Raw genomic sequence first — 23,435 nt, forward strand, 5'->3', positions numbered from 1 at the left:
GTTGAGGAATGACGAGGGCCCTAGGGTGGAGTTCATAACTGAGACTTAATAGGGGCTGAGGCTGCAAACTGGAGTCTGCCAGATCTCAGCCTCGAGTGCGCGCGCAGAGATCTGGATGTAGCTGGGGAGCAACAGGAAGGTGCTGAACAATGGGGGAGAAATTAAATATTTAAGTTCCATTCTTATGCATTCATCATTCCTCTGGAGTCCCCCTTGAAAGAGTGATAGATTTCAAAATTCAGGTGTTCTATAATGTGTTTGAATTAATGCCTCAAATAGAGTAGGAAAATTATAAGAAATGTTTACTTCCCTGAGTTTTATTTTCAGGCTTAAATATACAGACAAGGGCTGATGTATATATTACACTTACTGATGTATACTAACAAAAAGTTAGCTTATAGCAACTGTGTTGAAATTTATATTTTTAACATAATGCTTACATTACTATTAGCTACCTCATTCATTAGGGGTTCTTAGCTATTGAAGGCATCCTGACCAAGGCAGTATGGAGACTGGGGCTCTAGGATCAGAATATTGGCTCTAATACTTGAGCGTGACTTTAGACAGCTTACCCAAAGAGGATTGCCACATTAAATAAAATGTATACACCAGGTTTTAAGCAGGTCTAAAAGGCAGATACCATTGCTGTTCATATTTTGCATATGAAGAGACTAAGGTCTAATAGGGTGGCTGGAATTAGCAAACAAATTGAATTTACTTGCTAGCTGAAATCATCTGAAATTCAGACTTAACTTGGCATCCTGTATTTTATATGGGAGAAGTTTGGAGGGTCAAGGGATTCAGAGTTTCTAGTTCCACGCCCTGCCCAAACCAGGGCTACTCAAGGTCACTGCCGTGGAGCACCGGAGCCTGCCCTGAGCTTGGCCCACTGGGGCACTGGGGGACAAAGCAGATACTTCTGTCTATAGGAAACGTGTCCAGAGTCCAACAGAAATGGATATTTCCCAAGACATAAGCACAGACTTATTACAGGCGAGGAATCTTGGACCTAATAAAAACTTCCAAGATGCCCCTTAAGATAAATAATTATTAATGGTTCTGAACCAAGAGAACTGGGCATCATTAAAAAGAAATCACATTCTCAAAAAGTAAGGAGTATCAATAGAAAATGATCAAATCGAACTGAACTACAGAGCCAGGTTGCTTTAACCTCCTATTCATCTACCCCTCCTTTAAATAATGTTGAGCATCCTTAGGAGGCACAAATCTCACTTCATAGGTACCTGTTTTCTAATTGGTCTCCTTAGTTCATAGAATTAAACGCATTTTGCAAAGGTAGATTGGTTCTGCCAACCTCACCCCTGTCTTGCACCTAAACATAGTATGTGCTTCGTACTATAGATCTTTATAGAGCATATGAATCAAAAACTAACCAGAATCAAAGTCCCAAAACAGAGAATAACTTTTAACAAAATTGTTACAGTTCCCCGTAAAATTCTATTATTCATAGAAAATGTTTTTAGACTGGCCTCCTTAGTCATAAGAATTATTATATGTATGGTTAGTCAACGGTAATGTTCTTGAATTCCACAAATATAAATTCCACACCTTGTATTTCCTAGCTAAGCCCACCCGCAGGCACAGTTTTTGAAGAATGACAGTGCTCGAGAAATCACAATGTCTCATTTAAGTTAATAAATGATTGTATCCGCAAATCAGCTGCACAGGTGGCTAATAAATGTCCCTTGTTTCCCTAGTTCCAGAGCTTGTATGTTTGAAAAACAGAAGTTGGTCTGATTCAGGAACTCTTATCTTAGAGATGTGGACCTGTCAAAAGGACTCAATTGTTAATAAATGTACTTGGCTTTAAGCCAGCATCTGAAAATTAAATAGGTTTTTAATGTGTGTTTCCCTCAGGAAAACTGATATAAGACCAGAAATATATTAGTTGCTTTGTGGCATAGACTCAACTTAAAAAGTGAAGTACTAACACTCCTTTGAATGCCCACATTCAATTAAGTAATTTAGTTAAAACATAGCATATAGGGACCTAAAATAAATTCTAAACTGAATTTCTAAGGCAAGGTCAATAGTCAAGTTGGCATCCATTTCACAGAGTATAAGGTGGATTGCCCTTATTCTGATAGGAAGAGCTGTCCTGTAAAGAAGTCTTACAAAGACACCCTGGGGGTGCTCGGACTCCATTTTCAGCAAAGCTGACTTAAACCAAAATTTCGTTCTCCTTGGGAGAAGTTTTACTAACTGACAAATAATTCCTTGTAGAGTATAATTAGATACACAAACACTACATGTAAGAACTTTCATAAAACTCACTGAACCCAGAGAGTATGAAGCCCTGGGGGGTGGAGTATGACAAACGCTGGTAGAGTGATTTGAGGTGTAGCCTTGCTGCCAGTCACGTTTGGGTTACATCCTGTCTCAGCCACACTGCCTGTGGGACCTAGGGCAAGCCCCTCAGCTTCTAGGTATCTCAATATCCTCATCTGTGAAATGGGGATAAAAATAGTAAACACCTTATGTGTCTGTGTGGCTTATATAAGACAGTGATCATGGCGTGCTTGGGTGGGTTCAGTGAGTGACATAAAGTGCTTGGTGTGGCCTGACGCATAGTAAGACCCTCATGAATGTTATGCTTCATTATTATGCTCCGACAGTAAGTTGGGTGATAAATATAAAATAGAGTTGTTCTACCTCAATGCATGCATTATCTTCTTTAATAGCCCCCTTTTCTTTTTTTAACATTCAAACTTTTGTCTCTTTGGGATAGAATGCTAATATGTAGAAGTTTCTTAAATCCTAAGTCTAGAAAATAGCCTCTGCAGACCAAAGACTTAAAATACTCAAAATTAGAGATTTAAGGGCCACATAAAGAATCTGCTAAGTACGATTTTAGCACGGAACCAATTATGAGCCTATAGAAGATTTTTTGAGAAAAGTTATCTGGTAAGCTAAAAACGGTTTCCATGAGGCTGAATACCAAAAGAGTACTGCTGGCCTTAGGAATCATATTTATTATTATTTTTTAAGTAGTCATGTCAAATGAGCAAGTAAGTATTTATTCACTGGATGCCACAGAATTAAAATGAGAGGGGATTAAGTGAACAGTGAGGGCTGAAGGGTTGATGCCAACTGCACTGGCCAGTTTGGTGATATGAAAAGCCACAGGGCCATAAGAATGTGAGAGAAGAGGCAGGGAAGGCTGGAAATGGAATCTTGACAGCAACCGTGAAGCAGCAGCCATTAAGAATCAAAGAAGGAAACAGAAGAGACCCTTTAGGAAAGATTTGAGACAAAAGAGAAAACAGGACCCATGTCATGGGTCTGTTTTTGGAAGAAGCTTTCAGCATCACACACTGAAAAGAGACAGCAAGCCGCTGCCAACAATTCTTTCTAGTGTTCTTTCTTCCTGCAGTGAAACAAGACTTGCCCAAACGAAAGCAAATTGAGCAGTGCAGAAATGTCTATGGAAGATGGGGAAGTTACTCCCCACCCCATCCCCACCCCACGGTCCTTCCAGACATTTGAGTGCAAACAGACTGAAGGCTGTGGACAGGATATATGGTATTTCACATCTTCCTCCCAAAACCTCATTAAAATTATAGCAATGGGATTAAAAGTGGTTGAAATCAACCATAAGGAGAATGGTCAAAGAAATGAGAGAGCCCAACAAATTTCTGGGAAGTGGGAAGTAAATGAAGAAATTGTACTGATAAAGAAGGATGAAGAAGCCACAGTCTAGTAGGAGAGTAAAAGCAGATAGAGGAAAGGAAAAAGCAGATGGGACAATAGCTACAGTGGGAACCAAGATGCTCAATTACTAATGAGCATTGGAGAGAAGCATGGGCCTAAAAACTGGGACTAACTGAAAAACCCAGAGATGGAACCCTCATCCACTCCCCTCCCCCCATGAGTGAAACTCCTGGAAGTCTGGCATAACCTCCCAGGCTTTCTGGAGCTAGAGTCTCCAGCATAACAGCCAGTGTCCTACCTACTCACCAGAAAGCAAACCCCTCTGGCCCACAAGCCCCACCCATATAACCAGCATTCCTAAATACCATTTTATGACTTCATTCTTAAATATAAAGAGACTGTCCAAGGATTACCATATATTTAATTAAATTCAGCAGCAAGAGAGAAAAAGACCAAAAATGGTAGGAAAAATGACCCCAAGAAGAAAAAACAATAATTCAAGGATGAGAAGAGAATTTTTTAAAAGCCTAATTAATCTCCTCACAGATATTTCAGAAGATATTAACATCCATAAACTACAAGAATGGATGCTTTGAAAAAGTGACGTTGAGAGAGTAGGAAAGAGCTTGGAAGAGAAAGCCAAGAAACCTCCCAGAAATTCTGCATAACGAGAAGCCCAGAAAAACGCTATGGAGATTCCTCAGGAAACTAAGAATAGATCTATCTACCATATGCTCTAGCTATTTCACGTCTGAGTATTTATCTGAAGAATACTAAAAGACTAATTTGAAAAGTTTCTGCATCCCATGTTCACTGCAGTATTATTTACAAAAGCCAAGATATAGGAGCAGCTGAAGTGATCATCAGTGGATGAATGAATAAGTATGTGGTAGATATACACGGTGGAATACTACTCAGCCATAAAGAATGAAATCTTGCCATTTGTGACAACACAGATCTTAAGGATATTATGCGAAATGAAATAAGTCAGACTGAGAAAGACAAATACCATTTGATTTCATTCATATGTGGAATCTAAAAAAACAAAACGAACAAGAAAAGCAATACAAAAACAAACTCATAGATAGAGAACAGGTTGATGGTTACCAGAGGGGAAGGGGGTGGAGCAGCGGGTGAAATGGGTAAAAGGGATCAACTGTAGAATGGAGGGTAACTAGACTGTTGGTGGTGATCACTTTGTAATGTATACAGATGTCAAATTATAATGGAACTTGTATAATATTATATACCATTTTGCTTCAAACAAACAAATAAATAGAAAAAAAGAAAAAGAAGAAGCCCAAAAGACAAGTGGAGTTTAAGGAGATCCATAAACAAACCCATCTTTCCCACTTGAATTTGAATCCAACCGAAAAATTGATAAAGGAAATGGATGGATAGAATAAAAATGTCTGTTGCTCTATTGAAAAGAAAGCTGCCCTGGAGGATGTAGATTCAAAGCTTCGAAGCACTTGCTAGCACTCCACGCCTGAATTGGACAGACTTACTCACCCTGTCACAGGCTGCACATTGGAGCCCCTGCAGGGAGCCCCTTGCTGGAGGGAAGGAACTGATCATAGCTCACCTTCTCCACAGGCTGGCAGATGCCAGACAAGAAGGAACCCAGACACATAACCCTGTCCTTCCTCTAAACTCACCAGTTGGACAAGTCACTTCTCCTCCCCTGGAGAGAAATGAGTAAGGGACTGGTGAGAGCTAGGAGTGTTACTTTAATGGAATTTCTTTCTCAAGAAGCCAGAAAGAAAGTATTAAAAATATAAGAGGGAAAATATAAAAGACATAAAGGATCAATTGAGAAGGCTCAGCAACTAATTAGAATGCCATGAAGAAACTGAAAAAATCGAAGGGAGAAAAATAATTAAGAGAATGTCTCTGTGCTGAAAGAGTCTCCAGATTGAAGGGGTCCACTGAGAGCTGAGGAGGTTTAATTTTTTTCTTAAAATCCTAAATATCATGCTGATATTTCAGAACACCTAGGATAAAGGAAAGTTTCTGGAGACTTCCATGTAGAAAAAAATACAAAGTGAAATGAAAACAAAAGTCACTTGCCAAAGAATCAGCTGGACATCAGACTTCCCATCTGCACCACCAGAAGCCAAAGCCTATGGAGCAACACCTTCACAGTTTTGAGGAAAAATTATTTTCAACCCAGAATTCTATAACCAGCCAAACTATTAGTCAAGTATGAAGGCTGAATAAAGACATTTTAGATGCACAAAAATTCAGATGACATATCCCCCATGCACCTTGAAGGAGTTAAGAAGTTGCTGCAAAGAGAAGGAATAAACCAAAAAGAGCGAACATGGCATCTAGCAGAGCAATGTGTCCAAACTGGGAGGATATGATGTTGGCTCTCAGCTGCGTAGCCAGTCCAGGTTGGAGGAAAGTGGAGGATCGTGGAGGCCTCAGGGATAGATGGAAGGGTGGTGAGGGTGCAAAACATCGGGTTATAGTAAATGCAGTTGGTAGCAAGGAAAATGGGAAAACCCCAAACTTCACTCCAAACACATTCTTCTTTGTCACAGAAGCTGTGATGCTGGATCAGAGATTATGATCCGCAGTCCTGGGATGGTCCTTACTTGCACAGCTAACAGACTACCTCTGTGTTGTTTTCCATTTTTAGAGTCAATGCCTAGACATATTGTGGGAGAACCTACAGTCACAGAATAGGACTTGAATGCCCTCATCTTTGTCCCTATAAAAGATCAAGCACCACTGATGGAGACTGGGAAGCAGAAGGGGAGGAGGGACTGCAGTGTCTTCATATGAGACAGCACCGGTGACTTTTGGAACTTTTGGAACAAGAACTGTTCAACTTTGGGCCTTGAAGTTGCCTAGATCACCAGAATTGTTGAGAGGCAGGGTTAGGAAAGGAAGGGCTGGGATAAATTCTCAACCACTGTAAGAAGTCTCTTAGAAAATACCCTCTGTAGATTAGGTCAACAGTGACAGGCAGGGCTGCCACCTCCCGTTCGGCCAACCTGGCAACGCACCCTCCAGGGGGCTCGACTCACCTTGTGGTTACTAAGGATTTGTTTAGTTATTATGGCAGTTTTCTGGCAGAGGGCTCTTGGGATGCCTTTTCCTATTCCCAAAGTCAGGGGTCCCCTGGCACAGAACTCTTCCTACAGGCACGTAGGTAACCACCAGAAAGGCTACAAGCAGAATTCATTTTGAGTGACCACCTCTGGGGTTGTGCTGTGCGGTCAGAAGAAGGGGGAGAGAAGACAAGGGTACAACAGAAGGTTTCAGCTTTTCACCCTGATCCTTCCTGGACTATCTGATATTTTGAAACCATGGGCACATATTTCTTTCGTTAAAAATTCTGAAAGTAATCATTAAAAACAAACAAACACAATAATCCCAGACTGTCTGGCAGCCCCTGGGATGTCCCCAGGTCCTCCGCTTCGCTCACCCCTTCCTTTACCTGCCAGCAAGTCTGCGGCTGCTCACCCCCTGCCCTGTGGCCTGCATGGGAAGCCCAGCAGCCCCTCTCCCCTCACCTCCCCAGACCTCCGGGGGCACGTCCCCTTGGGCAGGCCCCTCCACGGCAGCCTGGTCCTCTAAAAGCACTTGGCTTTTACTCCATCCCCGCCTTTGAGTCCCTCCAAAACAGCATGAGCACAAACCGTTGCTTGTAGCCGTTTCTTCCTGGATACGAGTATGTTTCGGAGACATAGGGTAGGGCACAAGTTCTAATTCAATAATCAGCTATCCCTGTTCCTAGAAATGTAATGCCGTTCCCTGCCACGCAGCAACTCACCTGCTCCAACCCGTCGGCCCCTCGGTGGGCTGGGACTCCTGGGGGCTGCAGCCCCTTCTCCTGGCTTTGGACGCCATTTGGGATTTGGGCTTCTCCGCCTGGCCGCCTATTAGGAGCACCTGAGACGGGTAGTAGCGTCAGGGCCAGGCCGCCGCCAGCCTCAGCTGTGATTTACTCCGCAGAGGGAGGGAGAGGCCGGTCTGGGGCCGGAAGCCAGACCCAGGTGATTTTAATGTGTAGCCGGAACGAGACTCACTGCTCTGCTCTCTCCAGATGCCAGGCGACAATCCCCCAATCGCTGTTGTTTTACTCTGTTCCATACAGAGCTTGACTCTTTTATTTTTTAGTGAAAGTATAATTAACATACAATGTTCTATTAGCGTCAGGTGTACAACGTATCAATATCAGAGAGTTTGACTCTGTTTTTCCCTCTCTTCTCAGACCATGCAACCCCTCAGACTGCAGCCAGATTGTAGGAGAGCATGCTTTCCCTTCTTTCTCTGTGTCTACACCCATACGCAGGCCTTTAAAAAGTGGACCATATCGTATATAGTGCTGTGCAATTTGTTTTTGCCACTCGGCTTCCTTTCATTCTGTCATACTGATCTACCTCAATTTTCAAAGTCCACATGATATTCCATTATTAAGCATATACCATAATTTGCTTAACTATTTTCCTATTGATGTCATTTGGGCTTTTTCCCCTAATTTTCGCTCTTGCTGAGTACACTGCATTGAACATCCATGTGGGCATGTAGCCTTCAAAGTTGTGCAAATATTTCCAGAGTGGAATCACTGAGGTCAAAGGATACATATATTTAAAATTTTGACAGGTGTTGCAAAAATGCTCTCCATTTTTTAATGGTGTATCAATTTACTCTTCCACCGACAGTTTGTTAAAGTCTTCCTTCATTGGTACTCCCAACCAACACCTAGTATTATCAGCATTTTTACTATTTGTGAATCTGCTAGGCAAAAAACAATGTTGCATTCTTTTAGTTTGCATTTCTTGATACTTCTGAAGTTGAATATCTTTTTGTACTTTTGTTAGGACTTTATATTTTTTCTGTGAATTGCCTGTTGAATAGATTTTTTGATGACTATTAGTTTGGACGATGCAATATAGTCCCCCCTCCTCAATCTCTCTGCCTCTTTTATTCCATTATGCAGGCAATCTTATCTAGTCAATTTTTGACTTATTCAAAAGAATGGAGGGAAACAGTATGCATAATTCAAAATTTGAGAAAAGCACAATGAAATTTATATAAGATTTTAAATGTTTTTAGAAAGATCGCACATCTGGGAGTGAGAATTGGATTCACACCTTAGTTCTGCCTCCGTCTATCTGGGTAACTGGGGATTTTACTTTCCTCACTGAGCCCCGGTTTTCATAATTATAGAATGGGAATAATAACCTATTTTGCCTAATTGTGGTAATTAGATAATGCGTGTAAACCACCTGTCATGGAGCCTGTCACACAGTGCAGTACTGGATAAGTGGTTGTTATTGTTACGTGGTTATTATAACATTGGATCATAGGAATTTTTCTAAACTAGGAAGTTCCTAAACTCACCAGTCCCCTTCCTTATTCGTACGTTAGCATTAGCTACTCTCTAAATCATGCCACCTCGGCTTAGGTCCCCTTCCCTCTGCCTCTCTGATTGAGCAGGGGTTGTCCCCTTCATGGTTAAGAGTTTGAATGTCAAGTCTGCAAACCCAGAGGCGGATGGGTCCCCCGAGCTGTGATGGAGCCCCGAACAGGCTGTGTGTTAAGAGTGGGGCCTAGAGCTGTGAGCAAACCCAGCATCAGAGAAGGTCTCCCTTTCCCCCAAGGTTCACTGTCAGATAGAGCCTATGATTAATCCACAATCAAGAACTGACCATGGTTCCAGTTGAAATACTTGCTGTTATAAGTAATAGACCCTGGGGGCACAAACTTCATATCTTGGATCACAAGAAGTACGGAGGCAGGGCCAGGCCAAGGTGGATTCATTCAAGCGGTTCAGCAACATGCTCCAGAGCCCGGTCCTTGCCATCTTTCCATACCGCCAGCAGCAGCTTGTTGCTGGTTCTGAGCTGGCTGCCTCATGTCCCAGGGGAGCCGCTGCAGAAAACCACATCCAGAGACAGAGGGAAAAAAAGCTTCTCGTGTGTCTTTTTTAAAGCATGAAGAAATCTTTCTCACAAGTCCCCCTACAGAGTGCTCCGAGCATCGTATGGGCCCCAGCTGAATCAGTAGCGGGACACTGAAATTACTATCACTGACCTGGGCTGCTCTGGGTCAGAGAGGCCTGGCCCGTTCTGAAGCACGGGCTTCCACACCTGAGCAAAACTTAGCAGGGGGGAGGGGACGGCCGTTGCCAGTGGTGATGATGATCGGCAGGGTGTACCACTGCCATGTGTCGTTAGAAGGATTCGTAAAATACATGTTTAAGATCGAATTTTAAATTAATACGCAAATGCTTCAGTTAGTCATCTAAAACATTTACCAACTTTGAAGTTTGCAACCTGGAAACTTAGCATTATAAAGGGAGGGCAGTAATATTTCCTGTCATTTGTGAAGCTAAGAGTGTTGTTTATGAGTAAATAGCCCAGCTTTAAAAGGACTAAGGCTTGAAGAATGAGCATTCAGTTCCCAAGCACTCGGCATGGAATGAGTTCTATGTGGCTCTCTTGAGATCTTAGGATAGAAAACTCCTGGGCAGGTGGGACCCAAATGCAGCAGTCAGGGAGCCAAGGTGGCCCTTCTAGGGCCATGTCTGTGGTGAGGCCTGCCATCCAGGTCACCCAGGGAACCTCATACCAAACACCTGGAATATAAAGATATGGGGGGGGAGGAAGGCACATGGGAGAGTATAGTTCTAGAAAAGGAGTTCATTCTAAGACATCCCTTAAATATCCTCAGATCCCTGTGACCTGGAGGACCAAACTAATGACATTCCTCCAGCTCACTTCTCTGTCCTTGCCCTTCAAGCCTGGCTTATGTTGAAGAGCACAGATTTCAAATGCTAACAGGGCATGGTCCACCATGAGGGGCAAAGCAGGACATGTAGGGTGCTGAGGCCCAACCTGGGAAGGGTGTTATTGAATTTGCAACTGGAGAGCCACCACGATGTCTTGGATCCTTCGGCTCTAAAATGCTTGTTTGGGACTGACTTTCTGGAATGAAGAACCTTTCTGCACACCTGGTTAGAAAAGAAATTGAATCTGTAGAGGAGGCAAAACCAGGTTTGGGCAAAGTTACCTTGGTGAGGCCCTGGCAAGGCAGCCTGGAAGACTGGCATCTGCATGCGTGTGGGTTTGGGGGAGCGTGGGGAAGGGTAAGCAATTGTATTGCAGGGAGCTCCCCCTGAGATGAGCGCTGGAGACACCCACCCACGTCCCACCCCCAGAGCAATTATACCAGACTCTCAGGAAATAGGCAGGGCAAGGTTGAATCTACCACATCCGAGGTCTTAGAAATCATTCTCTCAATGTGTTACGCCAAGAATTTTGTTCATAGTACCACCTTAGATAATGTCATCAATGGGGTTCACTGTCCCTTCTGCCTATGCCTTCCAACCCAGATAGGTGCTGTCTTGGGGATACAAGCAGAGAGGTGGGAGCCCTCGGCAGGCAGGTTTCTCCTCCTCTGCTCTGTGCCTGAGCCAAGGATCAAAGGCGTTGTTTTGGTGAGCCCCCCAAGGCTGCTCGCCCCCACTGCCCTTCTGTGTGTCACTCTGGGTATCTGATGGAGGAAGTCCTTAATCGACAGTCGTGATCTCCCATGAGCAACAAAAAGCTCTTTCAATATTATAATAATTTGGAAAACTGATTGATTGAACAAGAAATTAGTTCTAACTGTTCGGGGGGGATGACAATTGTTAAATTAGTGAATCATATGAAAAAGGGAGCACAGGAAGGTTTGTAATCAGAACACATGCTCTTAGAAAATACTTTGAGGAAATCCATTTATTTGTCCCTCCTATGAGCTGGAAAGACTCCAGAGTCTGAGTTTGCATCTGCCATCCCACATCCTGGCCTAGGAGTTTGGGCCCGTCATCTTACTTCCCTGATGCCTAGTCTCCTCACTTAGAAAGTGGGAAGAACAGTAGCTCAGGAAGGCTCTGGGGACCATGGGTCCTGAAGACTCTCTTCCCTTAGCTGAGTCTGGGAGAATGGGCCAGGCCTGTGTAACACACAAAATTGTGTTGGGGCTGGCCCAGGTCTGCTGGCTAATCAAGACCAAAGCAGAAATATCCCTGGACAGTTCCAGGGCCCACCAGAGCCCTTCCCTGTCCACAGACCCACAGCCTACACAAAGGGGGTGCCCGTGCTGGGAGCCAGCTGAGATGGGCTGGTCCCATTTCCCTTTGTTTCCTCTCTGCAAACAGACAGAGCAAGCTCAGCCCTGTCATCTAAGCTGAATAATTTGGCCAAAGTCGAGTGATAATCTCCCAAATGACTGGCGTTCTGAGGTCATCAGCTGACTTCCAGCGTACCCTGGCTCTGTCCTGTACCAGCCGTGTCCCTTGGGACAAGTGCTTTAACCTCCCTCAGACTTGCTCCCCCATCATCTGCAAAATAAATATGGTAGCACAGGATCGTTGTGAAGATTAAGGTCATTGAGATAGAGTGTAGGAAGCATCAGCACAATGCCTGGAACATGGAAATAGTAACAATCACTATCGGCGTATCGAAAGCAGGCTTAGCAATTCCTGAGTAGTACTGTACAGTTTTAAGATAATAAAGCCATATTTATATACAAAAAACCCCTCTAATTCATTCTCTCACTCTTCACACTGGCCCTGTGCCCTGTTCAGTTCAAATTAGTGAGGTTTTTGTTATACCAATAGCCAAATGGTGTTCACGGTCAGGCACTGCCCCCACCCCGAGTCTCCCCGGGAACCCCACCTCCGGTGGTCAGTGAGGTGTGGCAGAGGTGCCCTCCAACATCTCCCAGTCCTAAGCCCCAGGATCCTCTGTCATCAGGGTCACTTCTCGATCGCTCGGCGGGAAGGGGAGTTGCAGCACCCGTCAGGGGCTCGCGTCCACCTGCACTGAACTTGCCCGTCTCTCCCGGCAGGCGGTAAAGCGGTTCTTGAAACAGGAATGCAAGTGTCACGGCGTGAGCGGCTCGTGTACTCTGAGGACGTGCTGGCTGGCCATGGCCGACTTCAGAAAAACGGGCGATTACCTCTGGAGGAAGTACAACGGGGCCATCCAGGTCGTCATGAACCAGGACGGCACTGGTTTCACTGTGGCTAACAAGAGGTTTAAGAAGCCAACAAAAAATGACCTCGTGTATTTTGAGAATTCTCCAGACTATTGTATCAGGGACCGAGATGCAGGTAAGTTCAAAACCCTCTACTCGCAGTACCTAATTCTGTCACCGATCCATACTCCACAACTTCAGTGCAGTCCTGGGTGTGCAGCCTGACAGTTCCGTAAGTGCAGCCAGCTGCCTTCACGTTCAACGTCGTGTTCTGCTCAGTCATGTGAGCGTGTGGAGAGCTTTCCTAGGCAACTGGAGAAATGGGTTCATAATGTGCAGGTTCTGGAGAAAGGTGAACCCAAGAAGGTACATGGCAAAGAGTCAGAATATGCAGATTAGCCAAATTCTTCAGCCTGGACGAAACTCTAATGCCCACTCGCTCTGAACAGCAACCGGTGTCTCTGCTGTGATCCCGAAGCCGAGAGAGTAGAGCTAGGCCATGCACCTTCTCCCTTACAAATCCCACCTCTGTGACTGTGGAAGAGGGGCCCAGGGCTTTAAAGTTAGCCAGTTTTGAGATCTGCCATACTTCTCACTCCTTCGTTCTTTCCAATATGCGGAGAAGTTGCCAAATACTAGAAAGCAAAAATTCATCCCCACTGGCTTGGCCGTTGGTGGGCAGTGGATGAGAGCTGTGTAAGAGGCATTTTGTTTATTAAAGCCACACCCTTTCCTCCAGACAGCACTTCGTCTGTCTTGAACTCACTCAAAGAGCAGCTCCATCAGCCTCAACGTAGCTGTTTCCACCAGTGTGGTTTAAGGCACCTGCTCTTCTCTACCTCTCACCTCTCCCTGGCAGCAGTGAGCTCCAGGCTTAGCACAGTCTTTGCAAAGCCTCATCCAAAATAAGAATGAGCCCAAGTCTCAGTGGATAGGAGGAGATGGAGAGCCCAAGGCAAACTCTGGCTCGAGCCAACTTCCCAGACTTAGTAGAAAGCAAGGGAATTCATTATCAGGAAAAACATCCTTGAATTTAAATTCTAAATTTGTTTTTGGTTCTAAAGTAATTGCAAAGAAACCAGTAAAACAGTGCAGACAGCAGCCAGCTCCTAACACTAGATTGACCAAAAGGGACTATTACCAGGGAATGTCACAAGAAGTCCAGAGCCTCTCCTTTGTCCGTGAGCAGCCGAATTTCCTTCCTGTTTGATGAGCACGTTCTTTACAGCCTTTGGGCAGGTTTGTACATGCAGCCTACGGATTAACAAGGGCCGAGCGCAAGGAGCAGATCTGTGCCCTGCTGCATTCCTGACCTGCTCTGGGACCTCTAACAAGTCATCCTACTCTCAGCCCAAAGTTTCAGCCAAATCACCATGAAACCTATACTTCGATCCAGGATTGTCCCAGAGGTCTGGCTCCCCTCTGCCATTAACTAGCCATCTAAGCTTAGGCTCCTCCGACAGGACATGGGGATGACGACATTGTGATCCCTTTAGGAATTACAGTGGATTGACTCCTGTGTGCCAGGTAATGGGCTCAGATCATTGCACACATGGTCTTATTTAATCCTCAGAGCCACCCAATGACATCAGCACATTGGAACCAGTTCGGGGGTTGGGAGTGGGGAGAGGGTGGCTCCTGGTTGATCAACACCAAGCACGAACCAAATTCCCATCTTAGCTTTTGAGATCAGATAAGCAGCCCTGGATGATATCATCATCCCAAGATGAGAAAAGTGAATGACTAGCTCAAGATCTCCCTGGTCTTGGAGGGGATGGATGTCTGGCTATCTGATCCCATGGCCCGCACACCTGACCCTGACGCAACTTGTCACTAGCTAGCTCTGAAAAGACAGCGTGAAGCCAAACCCTCATTTCAAATGTCAGAGGACCTGCTTCCCCAAGACATCTTCTCTGGCTTTTTGAATTGAAGCAGTTCACACAGTGAAACAAATGGTTATGATGCGTGATGACCACTGAACTGCCTCATGGGTGTCCAATGAAATAAAGACCTTACCTTGTCTTCCCCCCAGAGGAGATTCTGAATCTATCCCCTGACTCGTCTTCAGGATACTAAGTTGTTCTTCCACACTTTGCTTTTGCTCCTCCCGGAATTAGAACACGGTTCTGTGCCTTGATCCTAAAATAGCGAACACATCTGCAGTACCTCTCGTTCATGAGCACTTGATCTGCATTCTGTCAGTGACTCCACAGAGAATCTGTAAAGGGGTATGTTATCATCCCATTTTATGGGAGGGAGAATGAGGCTCTGACAAACAGGTTACGGAATTTGCTCAAAAACTCCCGGTTGGTTAAGACACAGAGCAGAGACTTGAACCGTCCGTCCTTTTAAGCATTTCACTCTGTCTCTCGATGCACCAGCCGCAAGGCACCCTGTGGCAGATGCTGACTTTCGGAGGGAAGTTTTATCATTTAGTCACTCTCAATTTATTCTGTTCTATTTTAGGCTCATTTTAGCCTGTCTCATTTTTAGCTTAAAAAGATGTGAACTTGGTTGTTGGTGGTGTTGATTAACCAGGAGCCACCCTGTTATTCTTTTTTTTTTTAAGTAGCCATTTTCAGTGTATTGGACCAGATTTCCATTAGGACCCCTAGATTATTCATAACCCGTTTGAGCTATCCTTCACGTCTTTTTATAGCTGAGCCGAACAAAATGCCAAAGTCCTCCGTATAAACTTTTCTTTTTAATTCTATTGACCATCAGGTGACTACTTAAGTGAAAATATGATTCAGGGTGTTTGCTATCATGTAGGCAAAAGTTCCAATTATTGAAAGAGTAGAGTTTTCATTGTTCATACTCGAATTCACATATACATAGCCACACGTGTGAGATGCGGATTTTCCCTGAGAAAGCCTGCGTCAACTCACACAGCAGCCTAGAGCCTTCCGCTTGCCGTGTAACCGATGGCCTTCTAAAGATGAAGACTTATCCTGGCCATTTTCTACTAGAAATCCTGTAGCATGCACTCTAGAAAGTTGGTCACAACAGTCATGGAAGGGTGTGGTTCCCAATCATTCTGGAGTAGCCCCTAACCTCTGCGGAGGCAGGGAGATGTGACAAAATCTGAGTCCTTCAGGAAGGGGGAGATTCTTGCTCATAACTCACAGCGACATTCGTTCTCTGAGCTCTGCACCCTTGTCCTGAAAGGAAGGTGCTGGGGGTTCCAAGGCTAGCGTCCTGTCAATCTGTATTAAAGAAGCCCCCAGCATGTGCGCGTTACTGAGTGAGCATGTCACGGAGGGACTCTCTTCCCTTCAGTAGCACCATACTGCCTTAGGAAGGGCCTGTTTTCTAGGAAGGGCTAAATGGAACGCCCACGTGTTTGGAATGGGTTACCTTCACAGGTATCCAGGCTCTAAAATAGGTCCGAATGGGGCAGTAAAATTTAAAGCAAATTAATTTTTCTTTCATTTTCTCTATTCAAATTGGCACTAATCTTTCCCTAGATGACATCTCACACCACCCAGTGTGCTTAATTGTGGCCATATTGTTCTATTTCGCTTTCTTAAAATATCCTACACATTTCCTGTTTAACTGATTGGGTACCTTCTACTTGTCAGCACTGGAAAAGCAATGGTGGTGAGCAGCTTGAGTCTTGCCAAGTAAGAGATACCTGCAGCTGACTGACTTTACTCTCGCTGGCCAACACTTGTTTCCCTTTCCAAGAAACTCATTATGTGACCGGAGTGAGCCTGCTTGTTTTGTCAATCCGGTCTGTGGAACGGACGAAGGCTACAGGTCTAGTCCACTATTTTCCAAAGTGAGGGCCTCTTCGGAAAACTCTTAAATCAGAATCTCAGGGGATTGTTGGTGAGATTCTGTCTGCATTTCAAACTTCAGCGCATTAAAGTGGAAAATCGATGTTTTAGGCAGTCCCTGGCCTAACACTGTTTTCATAAGTATTTTTTCATAAGTATTAGGTAAGAAGAAATCCCGGGAGACATTATATTCTTTGGAATACCTGATACCTTACAAAGGAAAAAAGAAATCTTTACTTAAGGAGTTCTAGACAAGTAGCACCCAAAAATATTCCCCACCCTGGCTTGCCCAGTATAAAGGATCTTCTTCCACGTAGAGGCCCTGAATTTTCAGGAACCCTCTTGCACTGTCAGTGCATTAAAATGATCTCAGCCATCCAAGCTTTCACTGGAATTAGCTTGACAGAGATGATCAAGCCAGCCTTTAGTGAAGTCCTAAGAGAATAATACCAGGCATAGCAAATTTCGATGAGAAATGCAGAAGGCTGAGTCAAGACCCTGGGGTATGCCCAGGCGAGGACAGACCCAGACCCCAGGGGGGAGAAGGGTGGTGGGAACATTGGGTGAGTTCCCCTGAGAGTCTGGCCCCTGCTATACACCTCCTGGGCATTTTCTCTGAATCTGCACAGCAGTTACCCCCATTTATAGAGAAGGGAATTGAGGCTCAGAAAAGCTTCTTAACTTGCCCGAGACTGTGTGGCCTGTAGGTGGTAAATAAAACAATAAATAAAAATCAAAAGTCCATACTTTTCTCGCTCTATCACTTAACTTCCTGAAATTTGGGGAGGGGAAACCTGTGTCCTAAAGAGGCAGCATGAGGACACGGGAACAGAGTGCGCGGAGGGGCCCACAGGGAGGTGGAAAGTGGTCAGACCCAAGCTTCCCTCCTGTTTGGCTCACGTTGCCTTGAGGCCCCTTCCAAGGACAAGCCCTTCAAGTTTTCGAGAGTATAAATGTCCTTAACTGTTCCTAAAAAAAAAATCACAAGCTCAAATGATTAAGGAAGCTATTCTATGGCAACAACAACAACAACAGACACTGTCCACCAGCCTTCAGTTGAGGAAAGTGAGTACTCTGATGTTCAACGATAAAGACTCCCCTCAGATTCCGCAAGTCCGTGCGGCAGCGGGACGCCGTGCATGTGACATGATGCAGGCCACTCTGAAGGCTGCATCTGGGAAGCCGGGCTCTCTGAGGCGGATATTCTCGCGCTCGTGTGGTTATCTACGCCGGTTATTGCCCCAGGCGTCTGTAAATCAAAGAAGCCCTCCAGTTAGAGATAGTCCATCTCCAAGGAATGCCGCTGTCCTCTCCAGAGATGCGAATGCACCTCATCACGGGCCACTTTCCCCCGTTATGATGTAAAACCCTGACCTGGGCCAGAGGTCACCCTGAGGTCTCCTCTCCAACTGTAGGAAACAGGCGACCCTGCACGTCTTCTCCAGTCAAGTTCAAAAAACAGAGTTCCACAGTTGCTTAACCTGTTGTTTGCTGTACGCCCGCCACGTGGCCGAAGGCTGCGGGCTGTGAGTGGGGGAAGCACTAAGGTATCAAGGTTTTCTCTACACAAATCGTACTTGGCAAACAGTTTGGAACCTTGGGAACGCGATTCCAACCACGGTTTACAGAGATTCACCAATCTAGACACGCTCCATGGCGTGGCCTGGTTTGCTGACGCTCTGTGATTGCGACCCAACTGAAAGCAAGGGAACGGCGTGTCAGCCAATAGGAATGGATGGACCTTATTTTGATAACTAATGCACAATTCCCACAGTACCTCCGAGGTCCCTCATTGCTCCATGGGTCAAATGTTTATTGAGCCCCTTCTGTTTGTCAGACCATACGATAAGCCTCTGGAATGCAAAGATGAGGAAGCCAGACCCGTCCTTGCCCTGAGCCTTCACAAGGCCTCCCTGTCTCTGTAGATGAGCTGGGTGCCGAGCAGGCAGTGGGACTCAGGCCAGGTGCTGGGGGTCCTCAAGCCCGGACAGGAAGGGGGTGCTTTCTGGGTTTCGGTCCTCACTCTGACGCTCTATTATAGGGTTTTACCGTACATGTGTCATTTGGAAAATTAAAAAATAGGTTATTCATCCCTTTCTGCATTGAGATTTATTTTAGAAATTCATGAATTGATACCTGAAAAGTGACAAGACAGCTAGACGAGGATGAAATGAAAAATGTACTGGGGAGGCCTGTAAGTCGCTGTTTTCATAGGCAATTGTTGATTACATTGTATAATTACGGTTAGTTACTATCCAGAGGACCCTCTCTTCAAACTCTGAGTGGCAGCTAATGCAATTAGCCAGCCCCACCTTCCTGCAACACAGTCTTCCGACTTTCCTCCTGCCCTACTAGCTGGTCTTCCCCAGTTCCAGTTGCTAGTTTCTCCTTGTAAATCTTGAAGATCTTCAGGGCCCGGCTGGGCCCTCTTCCCTTCTGTTTCTGGACCTTCTGCCCTGGGGGCCTTCTTCACAATGCCTTTAACTGCTTCTGGGGCCTCATTTGGGTCCTACCCCTGCTTAACAGCTCCTCTCAGTTGCTCACATCATTGTCAGCCTGATTCTGTTAAAACGGAACTCTTGACTTGTCCCACTCCCGAAACCTGTTTTCCTCAAGCTTCCTCTTCTCAGAAAACAGCAGAGCCATCCGCTCCACTGGCAGCCATAAACCCGCAGGTCATGTGCTGCCCTCTTTCTCGCTTGCGCATCGACCCATCACCAGGTACTCCGGAAATGCATCAGGGTCTAGCTCAGAGAGCCTTCCTTGTTCCCTGACTCACAGCACTGGTTTATTTACATGTTTGTTTGGTCTCGGTCTGTCCCACTGGACTCTGATTCCATGATGGCAGGAACTATGTTCACTTAGCATATAAATGTGCTGAATTGAGTTGAAAGGCAAGTTATCAACCATATTAAATATGCTCATCATAGGAGCTGAATTCTTAGTTATGCTGGTGCAACGTCATAACTTAAAGATAACTTGGTTGCTTTGACAGGTGACTATTAAGCACGTCTTTGCTCATCACTGATGATAACACACGGCCTATGAAAATTCCCATTTAAACTGAAATGTTAAATGGAATTTTTCCTCATGTTCAAATGCATTAGTGGACCATTTAGAGAGCTTAGGATGTTGCTGGCTGCCCATTTCCCTGGAAGAGATAAAAGTCTCATATACAGCAGTAGACTATATCAACGGCTTTTAGTTGCCACCAAACACTCAGTTCTTTTACTCTGTGTGGGACCTTTTTCATTTACGACTATCAGTGGGACTACTTGTTAGTTCATCTGGTTTTGCTGTTAATGCAAGCAAAATACTTCTAATGCTACTTTATGTTATAGGCGTGGTCTGTAAGTCTGCCTTTCCTTTCAGAATGTACATGTACTAGAATTATTAAATTTTTAGGATACACTGAAAAGGGCCCTAATTTGAATTGACAGTGGCGATCAGATTGAATTTGTGAAAACTGAAAAAAGACACTTTTTTCAGAAAAAAAGGAAACAAAATTTTCATTTTCCTATTTTTGAAGTCTTTGACATAATTTGCACCAACAAAAAATTTGTCAAATTGATGTCCTTCTTTTTTGTAATAGAAAAAATTAATATGTTACAAACAAAAGAATGATGTTAACGTATTTTAAAATAATGTATTTTCTTACTTCATGTAGGCTTTCCCCATGAAACCTATTTTGTGTTGGTGTGGTGAATCTCTTCCTTAACCCTATGCAAATCCTGTATTCCTAATAATTCCTGGCCTATGGATCAGCAGAGACTTTGATGCTACCTGTTGCTACCTATTACTATTTTTAGTGATTACTGATTGGGTAGCCGTGGACAAATTAGCTTCTCTGGGTCTCTTAAGATATGTGTTTTACCCAGAAATTCCCTAGGTTTCTATGATTCCATAAATGAATGAGTGAATTGTTAATTAATTTCACTCTAAGTTTGCCATTACAGAACATGAACATGAACTTAATGCCACAGACTCCCTTAGGTTTTTATTTTCAATCTTTATCTTTTTAAAATGTGCTGAAATTTCTGCATCTGTTCTCTATATTTCAAGTGAGATCATTTGAGTAGAAACCAGGCTGTTAGCCAATTTACTATGACCATAGTGCCTGAGGACTCAGTGACCACTCCCTGGGGAAGCGTGCCCTCCCTTGGCAAGGAAAAGCTGATCTTCATTTTTAAGTTGTTTTTAATTTAATATTTAATGAATCAGGAATTTATATGTTGACAGCTGAGCACAACGCAGTGTATAGAAGAAATACAAGATCTAACCTCTGTCCTTGGGGAGACAAGATGCATGAGAAATCATCAAACATTTTGAAACAGTGTATGAGCTCTATTGCGTGACACGCATTATAGGACTTTGGAAGGGGGTCAGGTGGGTGAGGAGCAGAAACAGGGAGGGCTCTAAGGCAGGTGCTGAAGTAGGCCCGAAATTCGAGGAATGAAAAGACCTCTGATCTAATGGAGTGAGGACAGGCCAGGACAGCAGATGAGAGTAGCTCTTGTGAGGAAACAGTCTACACAGCCAGTCACTTCAGTGGGACAGTGAGGAGTTGGCCTGCTCATAAGGGGCACAAGTAGGGGGCAGTGGGAAATAAACTTGGGTGGACTAGGTGTGCCAGACATGGAAAGCCTTGAAGAGCCTGACCTTAACTTTAATTCCACGATAGGATTTGTTAATTTAATGGAACATGCTTTCTGGTGCCAGTCAAGCTTTTCCTGGTTATTATAAAAACGTTGAATAAGATTATCTGAGAGAAGTGGAGATACTGTCTTTCCTAGTTTTAGGTTTGCAGTCCTTACTGCGCGAGGGGCAAGCCATGTGTGTAGATAGATGAATGTGCGGTCTCTAACATTTGCTCTAACATTCTTTTCTTCCCTCGATAAATCTGTGTCGTTAATGACAACATGTAAGTCAACCAGAGGAGAAACAGCCGATTGGATGACGGGCTTAAGTGAATCTTGTTTTATGTCCTAATGGTCAACATATGGGCTTCTGTCAGCCTGGAGTGGCAGGAATTTCCAAAGACACAGGCCCATCCACAGAGAAAGAGTGCTCGAGAGAGCGCCCTTCCTCCAAGGTCCCAGAGGTGTGAGTCTGGGAACTATTAGCAAAAGCTCTCCGTCCTCCTCTGCTGTCAGGAAGATGCATGTCGGTGGAGACAGAAATGTTTTTGCACTGGGAACCCTGACTCCATTATTAATTTTATAGCTCTAGGGAAGGGATGCTCGATTCTGTAAAGTTCCCGTGGCACTGCCCCACCAAAAGTGTGTTCAATGGTCCCAACTTATGTGACTTAGAAACACCAATTCTTCATCCTCCTTCTTCCCCATGCAAATTTGATCTCTGTGAAGGGTGAGGACAACACTTGTGGGGAGGAGAAAGGAGGATCTGGCTGGAACTCACACCTTCCCACGGCATAGACATCACAGACTGCCTGGGTCTTCCGGACACGGAGTCTCCGCAGATAATCTCGTAAGAGTGCGGTGTGACGGTGACAGAAGCAAGTTGGGTTCACGGAGCCTGAGTCTGCCACACTCTGGGAACTGGGATCTGCACCCAGACAGGCCACACATCAGGGCACATTTCACAAAGCTAAACCTAAGGGAAGTCAGGGAAAAGAGCTTCTGACTTGCAACTTATCTTAAGTAAACTGAGTAAATCAAAGTACAGTAGGAGATAACATTATAAATAACCATGAAGGATTTTTAAAATAAATAAATGTGAAGCATCTAAATATGTGTTTATCCTCTTACCATACTGCTTTGGGAAAAGAGTGATAGGGCCATTACTCTAAATATTTTTAAAATTTCCTTTGAAGTATTTGTAAAGCCAGCCTACACATGCTCTTGTAGATACTGTATGTTGCAAATATTTGACCTAGAAAGATTGGGTTTTGGAAATGTCTCAGCAAATCTTAAAGTCAAGTCCAGGGTAGAATTAAGTGAGTGATCAGGCTAAGACATGCTATTTTCGGTGAGATGCAAATTGGTGCTGTTGGCTTTCCTGAACCAGAAAGTGCTGCTTAGCAAGAGTTCTTCCCAACGTTTTCAGCCATGGCCCCACCAGTGACATAAATTAAAACTGCCTTGAGGACACGTAACTGTTTTGGAGGTGTGCATGTTGGTATTGCAAAGAAATTAGTCTCGTCCCTCAAAAAGGGGACAGGAGTTCGATGGGCATATCAGTACAGGGACAATACAGTGTAAGCCACTAACACCACGCTAACTAGCCTTCCTCATTCTCAGGTAACTGCAGGGGTCTTCACTGTCTATGGTGTAGCATATGCTGGAGGAAAAGGTCGCTTCCAAAAAGACCGCATGTCAGGACCTTTGCAAGTTCTTCATTTGATAAAATAATGACGGGAGAGAGCAGGAAGGGTGCTAAGGCTCGGTTTCCTGGCATCTGGCTGGGCTGCGGGACGGAGCTCCCTGACACATGCCACAGTGGTCAGGAGCTTCAGCTCTGGACTCACGAAAGCCTGGCTTCAAATCCTGACCTGCCAGCTGCTAGCTGTGTGATCACAAGCAAGTTACTTACCCTCCTCCATTCCCTCAGTTCCAAACTGGGGACAACACTACCTACTTTCTAAGCTTGCAAGAATTAAATGAGATAATACAGGCAAAATGCTTCTCATGGGGCCTAGCACATGTCGGTGCCCCATAAATATTATCTCCAATTATGAACAAAAAGAAGAGAAAGAGGATGGAAAAGAAGGCAGAGTGGAAGGAAGCAAGAAGAATCAGGGGAAGAGAGGAAAAAGGCAAGGAGGCATGGGCTTTGGGCTGACAGGTGGAGCTGGCTTTATTAACCTGGTCGTTCCTGCTGTGGCCCAGGCAGGAATGAGTGACTCATTAGTTAATGAACAGGTATAGTATTTGGGGAAAAAAAAAAAAGATCTAAAAGTGTATGTCTCAAATATTTAGAACTAAATAAGCAGGAAGATCATAAAACTCAGAGGGTCCCTTTCACAACGTGCTCTCTCTCTCTCTC

General features: G+C 44.6%; 1 protein-coding gene across 1 annotated transcript in view; it reads left to right on the forward strand.

The window, feature by feature from the left end:
- WNT2 (Wnt family member 2) overlaps positions 1–23,435 on the forward strand; it is a 45,185-nt gene that overhangs the window by 11,883 nt on the left and 9,867 nt on the right. Inside the window, exon 4 of the mRNA XM_040644072.1 lies at positions 12,523–12,787. Coding sequence (XP_040500006.1) covers positions 12,523–12,787 — 265 coding nt within the window. The remainder of the gene's footprint in view (positions 1–12,522; positions 12,788–23,435) is intronic.

This window comes from Ursus maritimus, unplaced genomic scaffold (assembly GCF_017311325.1).
Source record: "Ursus maritimus isolate PB19 unplaced genomic scaffold, ASM1731132v1 scaffold_3, whole genome shotgun sequence".
Classification (NCBI taxonomy): Eukaryota; Metazoa; Chordata; class Mammalia; order Carnivora; family Ursidae; genus Ursus; species Ursus maritimus.